This window comes from Leptonychotes weddellii, chromosome 4 (assembly GCF_054177405.1).
Source record: "Leptonychotes weddellii isolate Sample4059 chromosome 4, ASM5417740v2, whole genome shotgun sequence".
NCBI classification, from domain to species: domain Eukaryota; kingdom Metazoa; phylum Chordata; class Mammalia; order Carnivora; family Phocidae; genus Leptonychotes; species Leptonychotes weddellii.
This window is the reverse complement of record NC_138372.1, coordinates 84,416,777-84,436,016: the sequence shown is the minus strand read 5'-3', so window position 1 is coordinate 84,436,016 and position 19,240 is coordinate 84,416,777. Positions and strand designations below refer to the sequence as shown.

Sequence of the window (19,240 nt, the reverse complement as noted above, 5' to 3'; positions counted from 1 at the left end):
CTGGGTGGCTCAGTCGGTTAAGCGACTGCCTTCGGCTCAGGTCATGATCCTGGAGTCCCGGGATCGAGTCCCGCATCGGGCTCCCTGCTCGGCAGGGAGTCTGCTTCTCCCTCTGACCCTCCTCCCTCTCATGCTCTCTGTCTCTCATTCTCTCTGTCTCAAATAAATAAATAAAATCTTTAAAAAAAAAAAAAGAAAAAGAAAATTTCCTTTATCATTTCCCCCTTTGGATCACTAATCTTTCCTCAGAAAGCATTGAAGATCAACCTTATTTTATGTTCCTCGGTGCCAAGGTGACTGGCTTGTCTGTCCTGGCTATATCAAGTCCCTCGTTGCTAGGTGTGACTATATATATATGTGTGTGTTTTACCTAGAGTTCTTTGTTGAGGAAAATTTATTGTAACATAAATGGTGGGAAGCGTAAAAGTGATGTATGTTCAGGGGCGCCTGGGTGGCTCAGTTGTTTAAGCGTCTGCCTTCGGCTCGTGTCATGAATACCAGGGTCCTGGATTGGAGCCCGGCATCGGGCTCCCTGCTCAGCAGAGAGCCTGCTTCTCCCTCCCCCTCTGCCTGCCACTCCCCTGCTTGTGCTCTCTCTCTCTCTCTTTCTCTCTGTCAAATAAATAAATAAAATCTTAAAAAACAAGTGATATATGTTCTCTATTAAGGCCAATTGATGAGCAAACATAATACGTGTGCTTGGCTTAGATGGTCTAGTTTTGATATAACATTTATAACAAAGATAGATGGACAGTAAAAGAATTCCAATAAGTAGAATTTGAAGAAACCCATGTGCTGTTGAAACAGACTTAGAAGAAAAAAATCCAAAGAATCCTTTACATACATTTTGATAAAAGGGTAGGGAAATTTATGATTATTTATGAGGAAAGATGGAGCATGTGCATGGAGCAAACATAGCATATATTCCCGTGCTTCTTCAGGGCAGAGACTTAACATCAAAAGAAGGCAAAATTCAGTCCCTGACATCAGGAGGTTTTCTTAGGATAAAGAGAAGGGGCTATGGGCAAGCGCCAAGAGCTGGTATTACCTGGATAGGGTCTTAGACTTGTTGTCTCTGGTAAGGAATGCAGAGCCTTGTTTGTTCACAGGCTGGAACCATTATCAGCTGACCTTGAGTCCAGGCTTCTGCAGGGACAGCTAGTGAGTTTGTTAATGGGGTCTGAAAAGACACAATAGCTGATTGAGGGAAGCAGTTGTCTGAAAAACAAATTTTAAAACTTTTTGTTAGTTTTAACTTCATTACCCCAATTCTCCTGAGTTATGATCTTTCCTTAATCTCGAAGAACCAAAACGATGACCACTTTGGCCACTTCTTTATTTCTTCGGGTGAGGTAGGTTTGGGGTAAAGAGCAGTTCTTGCAGGTCTTAGCTGTAACATACCTACGTCCTGGGCTAAGCAAAAGTTTTTAGTTTAAAGGTCCTAGGGCGCCTGGGTGGCTCAGTTGTTTGAGTGACTGCCTTTGGGCTCAGGTCATGATCCTGGAGTCCTGGGATCGAGTCCCATATCAGGCTCCCTCCTCAGCGAGGAGTCTGCTTCTCCCTCTGACACTCCCCCCTCTCATGCTCTCTCCCAAATAAATAAATAAAATCTTAAAAAAATATATTTAAAGCTCCTAGCAGCAAGGGAAATAGAAGCAACATGGAGTCAGACATGCTAAGTTTTTTTCCTGTTGTGATTTCCCATTGTCAGTCCTTCATTCCATTTCTATGGAACATGGGTGGAGGTCCATCTTCTGTCACTGCTTCAAACTGAATTAGGGTGCAATAGGGGCTTTGCAATGGAAGGAACCGAAATGGTGTAGGACGCAATTCTTGGTCCTTTGTGCTAATAGAAAGGAACTATCAGAGATAGTTCCTTACCTGAGAACTTGGATATTTTCCTACATAGTTTGGTACTATATGACATCATTAATTTTATCCCCAAGTATATTTTAAGGAAAAGTAACAGTACAGTTAAACCCATCGTTCCTTCTAAAATTGATATCAATGGGTATCCAAGAGAATAGATCAGTAAACCAGTCCCAGCCACCTTGGAAAGGCAGGTGTGGTGGTCAAGGGCTTCTTGCAGCCAAGTGGCTTGCTGTCTGCTTTTATCTATATGGATTCTATTTCCCAGAAGGAGTTCATATAGGGGCAGCAAGTGGTGTTAGCCATCATACAGACTCTGTCCTGATTAGCAAGCAGTCAAGTAATTGGGAGGAGGCATTTCTATGCAAACAAAAGTAAAACACAGGTTAAAGGTTGGAGCAAATGACAAACCCAGGGTCTGAGTCTCAAATGCTGCCAGTGAGATTTTCAGATTTCAGGCTTGAAACATCCTCAGATGGAGTGGAAATCAGATGGGGTTTTCCGGTTTGTAATTCAAATGTCTCCTGTGATCTTTTTGAATGACCCATAGAGCAAAAGGCATAAAGATTGTCTATACATGAGTTTTGTGGCAATTTCTCTGAAGCTGACCTCAGGTTGTCCAAAATTAGTTTTTAGGGTTTTAGGAAAAAAGGGCAGTTTTAGTTAAGAGAATGGAAGAAGACTGGAAACCTTAGCTTGGAGAGCCAGAGCAAGGTATGTGAGGAAACCAGAAGAATTCAGGATCTAGTCTAGTTTATAATAAATCTAAAATGTATTTTAGATATAAATAAAAGATAAATAACTAAAGATACCTAATAACTTTTATTAGATAAATAAAAACTAAAATCTAATATCTACAAAGATGTGTTATTGAAACGTATTTTCTCTCTATAATCACCCTCATTTTTAAAAAAGATTTTATTTATTTGAGAGAGAGAGAGCATGAGCGGGAACAGTATGCAGAGGGAGAAGCAGACTCCTCGCTAAGCCTGATGCAGGGCTCGATCCCAGGACCCTGGGATCATAACCTGAGCTGAAGGTAGATGCTTAACCGACTGAGCCACCCAGGCGCCCCCATAATCACCCTCATTTTTAAAGATAGCCAATTCAAGACTAGTTTGTTTGTAAAACAAGTCCAGTGTTAACAAACTTGGCCTGGTTATTTACTCAGCAAGAGCAGTGACTGACCATACAGAGTTTTTCAAACTTGTGTTGCTGGAACTTTTTTTTTTTTTTTTAAGTAGGCTCCATACCCAATGTGGGGCTTATACTCATAACCTCAGGATTGAAAGTTGCTTGCTTTACTGACTGAGCCAATCAGACAACTCTGAAACTTTTCATAATGAATCTCCAGATTGAACTTTTAGTAGCCTCTTGAAGCCAGAAGCCAAGCCAAATACTTGCCATCAGACTTGCCTGTGATACCTGTAGATTTGGGCGAATTCCTCTTCTCAAGGTCCCCAAAACATCCTGAGGTTCTTGCACCTGCCAGGAAGCAACATTCTTTACTTACCTGGTAAGGCTGCTGAGAACTCCATAAGCAAAGGTATCAGGCCAACATTTCCAAAGGGCTTTATTGGCTTTATAGGGTCAACCTTAATTCCTTAAAACTGTCTGGTCATATCTGAGTCTATGCATTTCTCTCTCAAATACGACATTCCAGTCAAAGCCTTGAAAATATAACCAGTGTTTCCAATGGTGTTCTCTTATAAGGAGAACAGATTTTTATTGAACTTACGTAAATAATTGTAATTGCCATGAAAGAAATAACACTCACTGAGGGTTTCTGAATTTCAGAGGGTTCAGGCAGGGAGAAAAGTTAAATGTCTCAATTTGTTCACAAAGGAATATTTTTATCCTATTTCTGTAGATAATGGATATCTTAAGAGAAAATTTCCTTAATCTGAAAGAGCAAACATTAGAGAACCAACAAAGTTTTAAGTAAGAGTCATAAAAAACTATAATCATCTTTCTCAATCCATTTAGCCCTGTTATTAATTCTTGTCTGAATGCAGCTTTTTCTGTTAGTTCTGGAAATTTTTAGTTAGCTTAGTTTTATGATCTTAAGGATATCAAATAACTGGGGCACCTGGTGGCTCAGTCATTGGGCAGATGCCTTTGGCTCAGGTCATGATCCCGGGGTCCTGGTATCGAGACCCGCATCGGGCTCCCTGCTCAGCGGGAAGCCTGCTTCTCCCTCTCCCACTCCCCCTGCTTCTATTCCCTCTCTTGCTGTGTCTCTCTCTGTCAAATAAATTAAAAAAAAAAGATATCAAATAACTGTATTTGTCAAAAGTTCCTTTTATGAGACTCCTTGAAGATGAAACACATTTTGCAAGAGCAAATAACTAGAACAATAACTAGAAATGACAAAGAACTAAAAAATGGACATGGCTAAAAATCTGATATGAGAGCTCATTATAATATAAGTGGCAAGGAAATCCAGTTATTTCTGACATAACATTTCAAAAATCAGCATATCAAGTGATGACCTAATACCAGGACATACGAAAACTTCAGGAATTTCATGTATCTTCTAGAACAGTTATAGCATTTATCCATAAGATACAACCTAAGGGTTATCATTATTTGTTTGACAGTGTTTGCCAAGTAAATTAACATACCAAATTAACAAGCCTGATTAGTCAAAAAGACTTCATTTAGGATTTGAATTTCTGGAAAGTTTATTTAAAAAAACCTCAGGATGGGCACCTGGGTGGCTCAGTTGGTTAAGCAACTGCCTTCAGCTCAGGTCGTGATCCTGGAGTCCCGGGATCGAGTTCCGCATCAGGCTCCTTGCTCGGCGGGGAGTCTGCTTCTCCCTCTGACCCTCCTTCCTCTCATGCTCTCTGTCTCTCATTCTCTCTCTCTCAAATAAATAAATAAAATCTTAAAAAAAAAAAAAACCCTCAGAATGTTTTACAGCATGTGTCTACATAGGATCATAGATTATTATAAAACTTAATATTTAATTACTGCTTAACCAGGTGGCCATAAGAGATTTTATGGAAGGTTGTATAGTTGTTAGCAAAACTTAGCTCCTTTAATATTTTTTAAGATTTTGATTTATTTGAGAGAGAACGAGAGAGCATGAAGTGGGGGGCACAGGGAGGGGCAGAGGGAGAGGGAGCAGCAGGCTCCCTGCTGAGGGCAGAGCCCAATGAGGGGCTCAATCCCAGGACCCTGAGATTATGACCTGAGCCAAAGTCAGATGCTTAACCAACCAAGCCACCCAGCTCCTTTAATATTGAGAAGATTTATTTTTTTTTAAGTAATCAAAGACCTGATAAAAACAAATATGGAAACCCTTGTTTTTCTGGGCAAATAGGGAAGAAAAAACTTGTTTATAATTACTTATCAAGAGCAGACCAATAATCCAAATAACTCGTCTTTTTTTTTTTTTAACAGAGAGAAAAGCCAAATTTTAATTTTAGATCAGTGTGCTTTTAAAACTCCTTTATTCCAATCTCAGTCAGTCCTGACCACACATAAAATTTTTTTCAAGGATTCACCTTCACAAACCTTCTACAACTTTCTTTTTTACTTAGATTTTGTCCTAAATTTTCCCTCTCTACATAACCAGCCTCATTTCAGGACAAAATATTTTCTTTTCCATCAGCAAAAATATTTTTTCATTCCTTGTATCATTCTTACATATCTATTTTTTTACATACAGAGTTGCTTTGTTAAATCATTTTCCAGCAGTCTCAATCATATTTATCAGAATTTTAATTCTGAGAAACCTTAGTCTCCAGTGAAAACTAGTAACAAATTGTGAGTTATGACATCAGAATCTCCAGATTGGCAAATTTATGAATAGATTTTATAACTTCTAGAAACATCTTTTCTTTTCATAGTACAATCTTTCAATAAGGGACAAAGCATGTTTACCAACTCACTCAATTATCTTTAGTTCATCTGCAATAAGAAGCCAAAAGCAGACAAACTTATGTTTAGTAATTAGTGTTTTAATATCTCATCTTAACTGGAAAAGACTTAGATAGCCAATGAATTTAACCTAACTCATCATTTAACTTAGCACAACTTCAAAGTTTTAGGTGACCAGTGATTTTTTGGAAGCTATTTAAAAGTTTACCCGGAAACCCTTTTATTTATTTCACTTACTCATTCTTAACAATTACCCATGAAAACTTCATGAGACAAAGTCAACCATTATTTTAAGTCCCCTCCTGCTGACAAATTGCAACAGCGATAACATAAACTTAATAAATTCAGGTAGAACAAAACTTGGTTCTCTGTATTATATTTGATATGGATAACTCTAAAGACATGTTTATTTTAATTAAACCAACAACCTTGTTTTAGCTTTAATACTTCATTTTGTTGCATCTGTATCCACTGAAAAGTCAATCAGTTTCTTTCCCAATGGTCAATTTTATTTGGGGCTCCCGTGGGGAAATCTGAAGTGAGCGGTTTGAGTCCAGGGGAGCCCTTGAACTCCTTCATGTTGATTTGGGAGGTGCTTCAGTTTGAACCTCATAAGGAGGTAGCCCAGTAGCTCGGGGTGCCTTTTGCTCTTTGCTGGTGAGGGTAGAAGGAGCCGGAGTTCATGGTGCTGGAGGCATGGAAGATGGCATTGGTGCTGGCCACGCGAGCAGCCAGGTGGGGGAGCGGAACAGGAAGAGGCAGAGACAGAGGGAGCAGGGGTACTTCTGGTAAGGCCAGAGGCAGATTTAAAGTTTTCGGATAACATTAAGAAAAAAAATAATCCCCTCCTGTCTGGTTGCGTTTCAGCCTTCTAGAAGAGGCGGAGGAGTCCGCAGTGGGTTGGATACTGATTCTGGTGTTTGTGCTTGGAGTACAAGGGGTGGATTTAGAATTTGTAGCATCTGCCTGTCTTCCTCCTCCTCATTATTCTGACTATTGGGAAAGGGGTCAGGTGTCTTACATTTTGTTCATCTTTGTCTCTCTGGATCATCAGTTAGGTCCCTTCCTGTGATGTGTCTTTATTAGGGAATAACATAAAAGTCTGAGTTTGGAGAATTTTATCCCAGATCATGTGAACTGGAAAAACATTTGAGTGAGCTTTTATCTTTCGAGTTTTAGAATGCCCAATTTTTACAAGTGCTTGCCTTTAAGCCGATTAAATGGAGCTCTTCCACAAATTAATTTTAGCAATACCATCCGGAGGTAGAGCAAACACCTTACGTTTCTAACACACATGGACACCTGTACGCAAACAGGATGCAAACGCCTTTAGTCTATGTTTCATTAATATTTGTGGAGAGGACATTAAAGACCCAAATTCAAATATCTCCCCCCTTTTTTTTTAAGATTTTATTTATTTATTTGAGAGAGAGAGAATGAGAGAGAAAGAACACATGAGAGGGGTGAGGGTCAGAGGGAGAAGCAGACTCCCTGCCGAGCAGGGAGACCGATGTGGGACTCGATCCGGGACTCCAGGATCATGACCTGAGCCGAAGGCAGTCGCTTAACCAACTGAGCCACCCAGGCGCCCCCAAATGTCCCCATTTTATTACAACCAATCGGATTATAATATGGCATTATAATTTATGGATCCATTAATTAGCTATTTCCCATTTCCTATTAGAACACCGCTGGATGTGTACAAAGATACCAAAACTGTAGCAACAGACAATCCAAATGAAGCCAAAGCACCTCTGTGATCATTGGCTCCTCCCCTAAAGCCAGGGCCTTCACTGACTGAATCAAATGGCTTCCTAGGGTCTGGTGACTTAGTCTTGTAGCTGGCTTTCTCTAACTGTGTGCACAAGAAACTAATTCAGACATGTCAATAGAACCCTATTTGGGCCATATGAGACTCAGGTTATCCTTAAATATTCCCATTTAAGTAAGTGCTTGCGAGTATAGGCTCATATGTACCATACATGTAGCCCCCCAGAGCTTCTGTGGGTGGCTATTGGTTTTCTGGTGGTCCTTCCATCCTTTGAGGCACGGTTCCCCATTTCTTTCAGTTTTATTTTTAGAATAAGCCTTGAATACGATCTAAGGATATGAAGTGTGGTGGATCGAGAGGGTGCTGTTGATGCGTGTCACTTTCCAAACAGCTGTGATACACTCTTAGGTGTCTCAGTTTTTCCCAGCAAGGTCTGAGACCACCAAGGGGACTCGGAGCACTGGATGATTAATCCTTAAGTGTGTGTCCCCAGAGGAGCCATTACCTTATCAGATGGAAATTCCTACGGGACCGTGCACAGGACTGTGACAGGTCTTGAGGAATATCCTCAGACACTTCTGCTAGACTCTCAGTCGCCTGAAAGCACTGTCTGGCTGGAAGGAGCAAGTGTCCCCTCTCTCCAGAACTGAATGATTTAGTCTCTCCTATTTCTAGCCAGAAAATATTCAAGCTTTACATTAATAACATCAGTATAATGCCAAAGTGAAACAACCAACCCATCAACTCCCACTTCTAGGTGATTTCCACCTAGAGATCATTACCAACCAGTAACCTTTCACAGTTCGAAAATAAGTCAGGAGCTTCAACTCAGACTGAGGAGGTCCGGATATCAGGGGAACTCACCAAATATAGCTGTGAAATACTGAGAAGTCAGAGGGGCACAGGGGGCCGGGGCTCGTACCAAGCACCGAGTTCCCGCCGACCCCCAAGTGTTCTCAGGTGAGTTGCTACAATATCCTGTCTACTATGCCAAGAACTGCCAACACATAATGAACAAACTTCTAGAACTGAAAAAAAAAAAAAAAGAAAGAAAGAAAAAGAAAAAGAAGAGAGTTTTATTCGAGCCCAAGTGAGGACAGCTGCCCGGGATACACAATCTTCACAAAGAAGAGAGTGCTCCTGAGAAGGAATGTTTACTACAGGGTTATGTATGGTTTTTTGTTACATCAAGAGTTACAAATCAAAATGATAAAGGACATTTCAGGAAAATCACAAACTTTATCTTATGTGCAAGGTCGCAGGCTTCGGAAGTATGGGAACAGAACTTAGGGAGATTTTTACTCTTATTTTTGGTTGAAATGTTTCTTTTAGGTTATTTGCTAACAGATGTACAATGTGTGCTCGGGGCAGAAACAGAGCCCATGCTTTGAAGTTTGGTGAAGTCATCCTGATCCTGGTAACAATCGAGCTTCCCTGGGAGTCCAGGAGCAGGGCCCACAAAGATTGAAAGTCGAAAATTTCCTTTATCACCTCTTGGCGCTTGCCCACTACCCCCCACCCCGCCCCCAACACTCTCCCCCTCCCGCTGGAGAAAAATTTAGGACATGAATCTCACCGTCCAGGGATTTACCAGGGCCCTCACGGCCTGGGTTGTTGGTGCTCCTCCTGCCCTGACTGGCACTATTAACCACCCGAGCGCAGCTCCACCACCGGGCAGCGCAAAGCCCCAAACCCAGCGGCCTCCACCGCTGCCCAGCCTCCAACCCGGGAGGCTGCAGAGGTTGCCCAGAGCCAGTCTTGGCGGACTCGCGGACGGAGGGGCGGAGATGGGTGGGGGCGGAGTCAGAGCGCACGCGTTGGCCCCGCCCACTGAAGTCGGGTATAAAGTCCCGCCCGTTCGCGCTCTACTCCCAGTCCTGGAAGGCACGGAAACAACATCAGCATGTCGTTGTCCAAGTCGACGATGGTTCTAGGTTACTGGGATATTCGCGGGGTGAGTGCCGTCTCGACGGCCGAGTGCCCCGCCCCAGCCGAGCTCCCCGACCGCGGAGACCGACCCCGCCTGGCGTCTGGGGTCACCGGGCCTCAGAGAAGGATAAGGGCAGCAAACCGCCGGGGCCGATCTCGGTGGGGGGTGGGGGGCCGCTTAACGACCGCCTGGGCAGGATGCACGGTTTGTGCAGCCCCCGGTAGGGAGACGTTGGCGGGCGGGGGTTGGGGGTCGGTGGGCGCCGCGCAGGCGCTGACGGCGGGTTTTTCTCCCCCAGCTGGCGCACGCCATCCGCATGCTCCTGGAGTTCACCGATACATCCTATGAGGAGAAACAGTACACGTGCGGGGAAGGTAATGCGTCCCGTATCCGTGCATCCGGTGTCCCGCGCTATAAGCCCCCTGGCCCTCCAACTGTCCCTGTCGTCTTGTGCCCAGAGAGTGGTATCACGCCTAAGTCGGGTGGGACATCTGCCCCGATCATCCGGGACCCCCCATGCTGTGTCCCGTGTGGAGAGAGATGGATGCGTCCTTTACCGAGCTGGGGATCCTCCCTGTGCCGCCGTCCAACCGTGTCTGAAAGGTTTACTTACTAAATAGGCCCGGAGAGTAAATGGTTAACTTTGGGGGCCTCGGAATGTGAGGTATTAGGATCAGGTTATTTCTTTAGATCTTTCCACGCTCCTCAGGCAGGATGTTAAGGAGGTTGGGTCCCACTTCATTCTCTTACAGCTCCCGACTATGATAGAAGCCAATGGCTGGATGTGAAATTCAAGCTCGACCTGGACTTTCCTAACGTATGTGGCTTTAGGAGAAGAGGGGGCAGAAGGGAAGGCCGTCAAATATTTCCTTGCTTCTTTCCTCTCCGGTCTAGGGGGACCTAGAATGTGGGCTCTTAACGTGGATAAAATAAATAGAATTCAAGGGTGCCTCAACTTGAGAAAAAAAAGTGATTTTCATTTCCACTAGCCACGAACGAAAAGTTAACAATTCCTTCTATTGTGAATATAGGTAATAAGTGACATTGGTTATTAGCCATGGCTGTGACCTTGTCACTAGTACAATTGGGTATTTTCATATTACATGTGTGGCAGTACATAAATATTAGTTACATGCATCATACTTTGAAATTATGATCGTTGTTACCCTTGCTTATTATTTAATGCATTAATAGGCACATATTACTCTATGATAATTTTGTTTCTTGAATGTTTTATAAATTGTGAAAATATCTGTAATTTGCTTTATACATTTAAAAATCTTATTCTGACGAAGGGTCCGTAGCATGCACATACACATACACACAGAGAGAGATAAAGAACCCTGGTCTAGAACCAGGTGGGGGCCCAACTGCTACTTTCTACTTATTTTCTTCTTCCTCCTAACACAGCATCTTCTCTCTACTGTTCACTTCCCTGCAAGTCTCAAACGCCCCAGGAGAGAGAGGCAGGGAGGCAAGAGAGAGTTGGTTGTTCATCTGACATGTCCTTTTCCTTCCAGCTGCCCTACCTCATGGATGGTAAGAACAAGATCACCCAGAGCAATGCTATCTTGCGCTACATCGCTCGCAAGCACAATATGTGTGAGTGGCGTAGGGCCAGTGAGGGACACCAGGCTGACGGTTCTCCGGGAGGTGGGTAATTCTAAGGGTGATTTCTCGTCCTTTGGCCTATAGGTGGTGAGACTGAAGAAGAAAAGATTCGAGTGGACATCATGGAGAACCAAATAATGGATTTCCGCCTGCAGCTGATACGACTGTGCTATAGCCCTGACCTTGTGAGTCTCCTTAGCAGGCAGGCATCAAGGAAAAGGAGCACCTAGAAACCCAGGGGTTCATTCGGCTCCATTCTGCCACTTCTGCTTTCCCACTAACCCAGTCTCTCAGAAATTGGGGGGGAGGGGTCCATTTGTCCTATAACTCTGGTGTTGGCCCTTCCTACTTTCTGTCCTGCCACCGCTACTGAAGGCAGTAAGAAGGAGGCACACGGAGAAGGGGGCCGCTAAGTGTCCCTCCCTGGCCCATGCCCTGAAGATGGCGACAGCTATTCTCTCACTCTCGCTCTCTTTTTCCCTCTCTCCCAGGACAAACTGAAGCCTCAGTACTTGGAACAGCTACCTGGACAACTGAAACAGTTCTCCTTGTTCCTGGGGAAATTCTCATGGTTTGCAGGAGAAAAGGTAGGAAGAAAGGAAAGAGGGAAGATGCCTTTCTATCTCCCAGTATTACTGAACTCTGCAGACCTGACCATCTTGTTCTCCTAGCTCACCTTTGTGGATTTCCTCACCTATGATGTCTTAGATCAGAACCGTATGTTTGAACCCAAGTGCCTGGATGAATTTCCAAATCTGAAGGCTTTCATGTACCGTTTTGAGGTGATGCTCCCTGCCCCTTTCCCTTACAGAAACACAGGCTCCCCTGGTCCCCAGGGGACCCCATTGTGGTAGATTCTTTCTCAACACTAGCATTTGTGTAAACGGATCCATGGTTGGACACTTCTAAACCTTCAAGTCTTGGGAAGGTTCTGGCTTCTACACCCTAAAGGCACTGTCTACATGAAATGGTGGCCGGGGGAGGGAGGGCTGGTGTCGAGACAGCAGTGTGTGAATGTCCCTGGCTCGGGATGGGTCTGTTGGACTGGGTTAGAGTCTTTATCAGGTGTGGTGTGCTCTCCCTTCAGGCTTTGGAGAAGATAGCTAACTACATGCAGTCTGACCGCTTCCTGAAGATGCCCGTCAACAACAAGATGGCCCAGTGGGGCAACAAGAGAATATGCTGAGCAGGAGGTGGACTTGCACTGCTTGTTTTATCCATCCTGTCCCTAGGGGGCATGTACTCTCTCTTCTCTGCTCTTTTCAATAAATAGCATTTAGGCTACTGGTGTCTAGCTGGATTTCTCTTGGGCGTAAAGGCCAGAGGAGAGTAAGGATACGTGGAAAATTTCCAAGACGTGAATCCAATCCCTGCAACACTGACAAGCCCCTTACACCCCCAACTGTGTTCAAAGCTAGAGGTGCTTGCCCAAGCCCTGAGAGCGAGCACTAGAAACAAAGGTGAGATCGGACAGTTGTAGTGAACAGGACTGTTAAATGGGACTGGAGCCCTTTAAAGATGTGGTGTAAATACCAAGCGAAACTGTATGGGACTGTGGATTTTGCGGAACTGGAGTTCAGAAACAGACCCTTATACGTGGGAATGTAGCATGATAAAGATGGAATCTCAAACTGGTGAGCTAACCAATAAATAGGATTGGGGCAATTATTTACCAATTAAAAATAATAGTGGGGCGCCTGGGTGGTTCAGTCGGTTAAGCGTCCCTACTCTTGGTTTCGACTCAGGTCATGATCTCAGGGTCATGGAATTGAGCCTCACGTTGGGGCACGCTCGCTCATGCTCTCTCGCTCGCTAAAATAAATAATAAAATCTTTAATAATAATATAATAATAGAGCCCTCCCTCACACCATTCACTAAAACTAACTCATCTTCAATTCAGGCCCAACATTAAACAGAGCTGTAGAGGGCGCCTGGGTGGCTCAGTTGGTTAAGCGACTGCCTTCGGCTCAGGTCATGATCCTGGAGTCCCTGGATCGAGTCCCCCATCGGGCTCCCTGCTAGGCAGGGAGTCTGCTTCTCCCTCTCCCACTCCCCGTTTGTGTTCCCTCTCTCGCTGTGTCTTTCTCTCTCAAATAAATAAAATCTTTAAAAAAATAAAAAATAGGGCACCTGGGTGGCTCAGTTGGTTAAGCGACTGCCTTCGGCTCAGGTCATGATCCTGGAGTCCCGGGATCGAGTCCCGCATCGGGCTCCCTGCTCGGCGGGGAGTCTGCTTCTCCCTCTGACCCTCCCCACTCTCATGTGCTCTCTCTCATTCTCTCTCTCTCAAATAAATAAATAAAATCTTTAAAAAAAAATTAAATTAAAAATAAAAAATAAACCAGAGCTGTAGAAGTTTTCATGAAAATGTAAGAATATTTGTGATCTTAGGGTAGGTTTCTCTAAATAGGACATAAAAACAAAAAGCTGTAAAAGGAAAGATCTGCAAATTGAACAGTATCAGATTTAAGAATTTTCTATGACAAGGCACAAATAAGCAAAATTAAATGACAAGATCACAAATGAGACAAAAACAAAAGGACAAAACAAAGACAAAAACAAAGTACCAGTATAAAGACTATATAAAGAACTCCTATAAATCATTAAGACTCTTTTTTAAAATGGACAGAAATCTATGAACAAATGATTTACGGAAATAGAAATAGTGATAGCCAAAAAAAAAAAACAAAAAACCAGATGTTTATAATCCAAGAACTGCAGATTATAGCAGTGAGAGACCATTTTCCATCTATCAAATGAACAAAACCTAAGAAGTTTGTGAAGCGCTGGCATTTCCTGCCAGTGAGCTTGTAAATCAGTATAGTTACATTGGAGGACAGTTTGCCAATATCTTCTAAAAATCAAATCATGTCCTGTAACCCAACAATTTCCATCCTGATAAAAAACTCACCCACGTACCTAAGCTATATACTAAGATTGTGGTATTGTTTGTGAGAACAGGTGAAAATCCTGTTCATGCCCATCAGTACTGTGGAATACCATAAGGCAACTGAAGAATGAGATTGAACTGTGTGAACTAATGTGGAAAGACCCCAAGACACATTGCTGAATTTTTTAAATTAGATTGCAGATAAGCATGTACATTTTATAGAAGGAAACCATGAGGTAAGCATGTTTGTGAATGCATAGAAAAAGATCTGGAAGGGGGCACCTGGGTGATGCTGTCGGTTAAGCATCCAACTCTTGGTTTCAGCTCAAGTTGTGATCTCGGGGTCATGAGATCAAGCTCCGTATTGGGCCCCACCCTCAGCATGGAGTCTGCTTGAGATTCTCTCTCCCTCTGCCCCTCCCGCTCGTGCTCTCTCTCTCTAAAATAAATAAATCAGAAAGAAAGAGAGAGAGAGGAAGAAAGAAAGAAAGAAAGGAAGGAAGAAAGAAAGAAAGAAAGAAAAGAAAGAAAGAAAGAAAGAAAAAGAAAAAGGTAGGAAGAAAAGGAAGGAAGGAAGAAAAGGAAAATATCCGGAAGGACACACTGAACAATGCTTACTTCAGGCAAATGGGAGAGAGCCCCAGGCTCCAGGATGGAAGTTAAAGGGGATCTTAGAGATAGGGCTAAGGATTTCTCCTTTTTTTTCTTTGTAGAACCATTATGCACTGAGGACCATCTGTACTGAAATGTACATTTTAAAAGGGTGAATTTCATGTTTTGCTTGTTTTACTGTGTTATACATATATTTTTTTATTGATGTACAATTAACATACAATGTTCTATTAGTTTCAGGTGGACAACATAGTGATTCAGCAACTTCGCACACTACTCAGTGCTCACCACGATAAGTGTAGTCACTGTCTGTCACCATACAATGTATGACTATATTCCCTATGCTGTACTTTTAATCTCTGTGCTTTATTTATTTTATAATGGGAAGTTTGTACATCTTAATTGCATTTATCTATTTCACCCATCCCCCCACCCACCTTGCCTCTGGCAACCACCAGTTTGTTCTCTGTATTTAAGTCTGTTTAGGTGTTGTTTGTTTCATTTCTTCATTTGTTTTGGCTCTTAGGTTCCACATGTCTGTAAAATCTTTCTCCGACTTATTTCACTTAGCATAATACCCTCTAGGCCCGCCCATGTTGTCACAAATGGCAAGATCTCATTCTTTTATATGGGTAATATTCCACTGTATATACACACCACATCTTCCTTATCCATTCATCTACTGATGGACACTTGGGTTGCTTCCACATTTTATTGTAAATAATGCTGCTAGAAACATAGGGGTGCATGTATCTTTTTGAATTATTGTTTTTGTTTTCTTCTGGTAAATACCCAATAGTGAAATTATTGGACCATATGACAGTTCTATTTTTAACTTTTTGAGGAAACTCCATACTGTTTCCCACAGCGGCTGCACCAGTCTGCATTCCCACCAAGGGTGCACAAAGATCCCCTTTTCTCCTCATCCTCGACAACACTTGTTATTTCTTGTCTTCTTGAGTCTAGCCATTCTGACAGGTGTGAGGCATCTCCCTGATGATGAGTGATGTCGAGCATCTTTTCATGTGTCTGTTGGCCATCTGGATGTCTATTTTTTCTTTTAACGAGGGGAGTATATTCATATATTACTGTGTAAGAAACTAAGGGGAGGCGAACTCCTCTGGAGACTTATTTGGCACCACGCTCCATTTGCAAAGTCTTTGAGTAGTTCCCAGCCTTAGACAGTGATCTGAAGGCCAGATTGCTGTCCCCAGTGGACCAGGAGGTAAAGATCTCTCTCTCGGGAGGGAAAGACAGAGGGCCCGAATGGCCAGGTGATGATGTCAGGAGGGCGGCCTCAGGAGGTATTAGACACAAGGTATTAAGCAGGTCGTTCAGCTGCCTCCTGTTGGCACCCCTGGGGGCAATAGTCAGGTATCTAGGGCCATATCTTGGGTACGGGGAGCCATTGGCCAGGAGAGGTACAAAACTGGAGTTTCTCTGCGACCCATGAACTAGTGACATGAATTTCCATAGTGTGAGTGGGTGAAATGGGCCCTAAGGGAAGGGAAGGCTTTGTGGATTTAGGGAAGGCCAGAGGAGTTGAGAATACCTCTGTCACTAGATAAAGGATGTGACCAGAAGTCAGAAAGGGAATGAATGATTTATTGCTATGTAACAATACTACCACCAACTGAGCGCTTAAAACCACACACACTATCTCATGATTTCTGTGGGTTAGGAGTCGGGGCAAATCTACAGGGTCCTCTGCTTAAGGGGCTCATCTGAAAGCCACATTCTGCTTCAGCCAGGGCTATAACCTCATCTCAAGGCTCAACTGGAGAAGGATCTGCTTCTGAGACACGAGATTGCTGATAGAATTTAGTTCCTTATGACCTGTTGGACAGAGAGAGAGCTTTAGGTTGTTGCTGGCTGTCAGCTGGGGGCCACCCTCGGTTCCTTGGAAAGGGGGCTTCTTGCTTCATCAACACTGGTAAAGGGGCAAGTCTCCTGTGAAGACGGATACTACAGCCCTATGTAATGTAATCAGGGAAACAATATCCCATCACCTTTGGGGTCCTCTATTAGAAGCAAATCACCAGTCCCACCCACACTCAAGAGGAGAGGATTTCTCACAAGGGCGTGAGTACCAGAGGGTGGGATTATGGGGGATCTTCTGTTCACCACAGGGAAGAAGGCAAGAAAACAGGAAATTGGCCTCACAGTCGAAGACCCCCGGGGAAAGACAGGTGACAGAAGACAGTGACAAGGCAGTTAGAAGGGAGAGGTTTAAAAAGCATAAATCTGCCGGGGAAATGGATTTCACGTGAATTCCAGGTCGATAATGGGTAAATCACATGTTCCAACTTTTTCTAGTTATTATGTTTGTCAGTGAAAATCCAATGAACAGTTATACAAAACCAGTGACCTTACTGGCCCAGGAAGCTGGGCAGGCCACTGAGAGGAACAGATCCATTCTACAGGAGCTGTGGTTCCCTCAGGCCCCAGCCCACCCCGACACTGACTCTCACCCAGGCCAGGAAGAGACTGCTGTCACAATGGGGGCCTCCAAGCAAGGAAGGGAAGTGCATGCCCTCTCATCCCAGAGACACAGACACCACGCAAACCTTGAGAAATTAGTCTACCAGCGATGGGGTTGCCAAGGCACATCCATAAGAGCTTTCAAGCAAAAACCAAACTTGTGATTAGTGCTTTAAATGTGGGAGAGCAGTTCTCCAAAAAGTATTAGGGAAATTCATTTGTATTCATTGTTGAAGGCTGAGCAACTGGATTAAGACACTCCCAGTTCAGAAAGAAATAGCTTATGCGATTCAAGAAAAATGAGTTGTAGAGTTATTTCACCGATTGGATGAGTGGCCCAGGGGACTGATGTGTATGGATGAATCAGCCAGCTCGAGGGCCTGTGAGAATGTCTGCACTTTGCACAGAAGTTGCACCTTCCTCATCCTCCATCTGCAGGACTAGGTGGATTGATGAACCATACCAACAAAAGGGATTTAGGGCGTTCAGATGGACGGTAAGGCAGGGAGAAGGAATGGACCACTAGCCGGTGATTTCTCGGATGTGCAAAGTGCTCATGTTGCTCCCCTGCTTTAGTTATCCTTCATAATCTGACCTCTGTTTCCTTCCCAGCTACTTCTCTGGGCTTGTGCTTGTCCTGCCCTGGAGCACTGGGTGCCAGCCTTGCTGAATTCCCTAGGGAGAAGCAAGCCTCTGGAGTCTGGAGGCTTCCAGTGTAGAGGTGCTGGCTCTGCCCCAGTAAACTCTGGCCTCCTGTGCCTCCTTCAGTGCCTTCTCCCATAAATGAACCCTCCCTCACTGGGTTATTAGGAGAATGAAGCCGATAGTTCTAGAGCACTCAGAACAGACCAGTGTTAAATACATTTATAAATATGAATTATCCAAAAGGACCATGTTCTCTTTTATCTCCATGCTTTTGTACTTGCTCTTCCCTCCGCCTGGAATGCTTTTGCTTTAGCCCTGCCTGCCTAATGCCCCTTCGTCTCCTACGGTAAGCTTAGAAGTCACTGCCTCTAGAAGCCACAACTGGTAACCCCCATGGAAATGGTTAGCAATGGTCGCCAAGGATTTGTGACCGTTTTCCTTTGGGAAAGCTTCACTATCCTCTTGCAATTAAGTGTAGCCCTGTGACTTGCTTTGGTCAATTAAATCCGAGGAGAGATTACACACATTTTCCAGGCAGAAGCTTTAAGAGCGAGAGCGTGAGTTGCCGTATCCGCTCCCTACCTCTGGGATCTCTGTGAGCAGGTGTCAAGCTGAAATCTCCACCAGTCTGACAGACAACAAAAAGCAGGGCCCCTGTTGACCACATCCGACATGAAGCATGAGTAAGAAATAAATGTATATTAAGCCACTGATAGGGCACCTGGGTGGCTCAGTCGGTTAAGCGGCTGCCTTCGGCTCAGGTCATGATCCCAGGGTCCTGGGATCGAGTCCACATCGGGCTCACTGCTCAGCGGGGAGCCTGCTTCTCCCTCTGCCCGTTCCCCTGCTTGTGCTCTCTCTGTCTCAAATAAATAAATTTTTTAAAATCTTTAAAAAAAAAAACAACACTGAGATTTGGTTTAGGACTGACATTTGTCCACCTCCCCCAGGCAAATTTAAATGCACTTATTTTAAATCTCTCTTCCCTTAGGATTTGATATTTTCTTCCATCAATTTACCACACCGAACTCTAATTGCTTGTTTAAATGTCTGTCTCTGCCACTAAACTCTGAGTTGCCTGAGAGCAGGGGCTGTGTCTTAAGTAAATTTCTGTATTTAGTGCTTACATAGAGCCCAGCACAAAGCAGGCACTCACAGTGCATTGATTCCAGCATGTTCTAACGAGAATTGGAAGGAGAAAAGGAGTTTGCTTCAAATAAGTGCTTAATGCTCTCAAAAAACTTTTTTACATTCTCCTCTGTTCTGGAAAAATGGAATGTCCTGTTTTGCTTAAGATTTTATTTATTTGTCAGAGAGAGAGAGCACAAGCAGGGGGGACAACAGGCAGACGGAGAAGCAGGCTTCCCGCTGAGTAGGAAGCCCCATGTGGGACTCGATCCCAGGACCCTGGGATCATGACCTGAGCCGAAGGCAGATGCTTAACCAACTGAGCCACCCAGATGTCCTGGAATGTCCTGTTCTTGAAACAGGTAGAGATTGTCCAGGTAGAAGTGCTTAAAGTCAGGACAAAAGTTCAGGTTC

The 19,240-nt window shown here is 43.9% G+C and overlaps 1 protein-coding gene and 1 long non-coding RNA gene across 2 annotated transcripts; one reads left to right on the top strand and one right to left on the bottom strand.

Annotated features, from left to right (window-relative positions):
- Window positions 1-1,054: 1,054 nt before the first annotated feature.
- Window positions 1,055-9,307, bottom strand: LOC115944150 (uncharacterized). The gene is made up of 3 exons (XR_004078729.2): window positions 9,105-9,307; window positions 3,295-3,354; window positions 1,055-1,180 (listed from the first exon to the last, which is right to left on the bottom strand). It is a non-coding gene; the product is annotated as an uncharacterized LOC115944150 (long non-coding RNA).
- A 16-nt stretch (window positions 9,308-9,323) lies between these two features.
- LOC102747501 (glutathione S-transferase Mu 3) lies at window positions 9,324-12,353 on the top strand. Its single transcript, XM_006742805.3, has 8 exons — window positions 9,324-9,482; window positions 9,757-9,832; window positions 10,211-10,275; window positions 10,979-11,060; window positions 11,154-11,254; window positions 11,561-11,656; window positions 11,741-11,851; window positions 12,157-12,353. Exons 1-8 carry the CDS (start codon window positions 9,432-9,434, stop codon window positions 12,253-12,255), a joined length of 681 nt encoding a protein of 226 aa, XP_006742868.1. The 5' UTR covers window positions 9,324-9,431; the 3' UTR covers window positions 12,256-12,353.
- The last annotated feature ends 6,887 nt before the right edge of the window (window positions 12,354-19,240 follow it).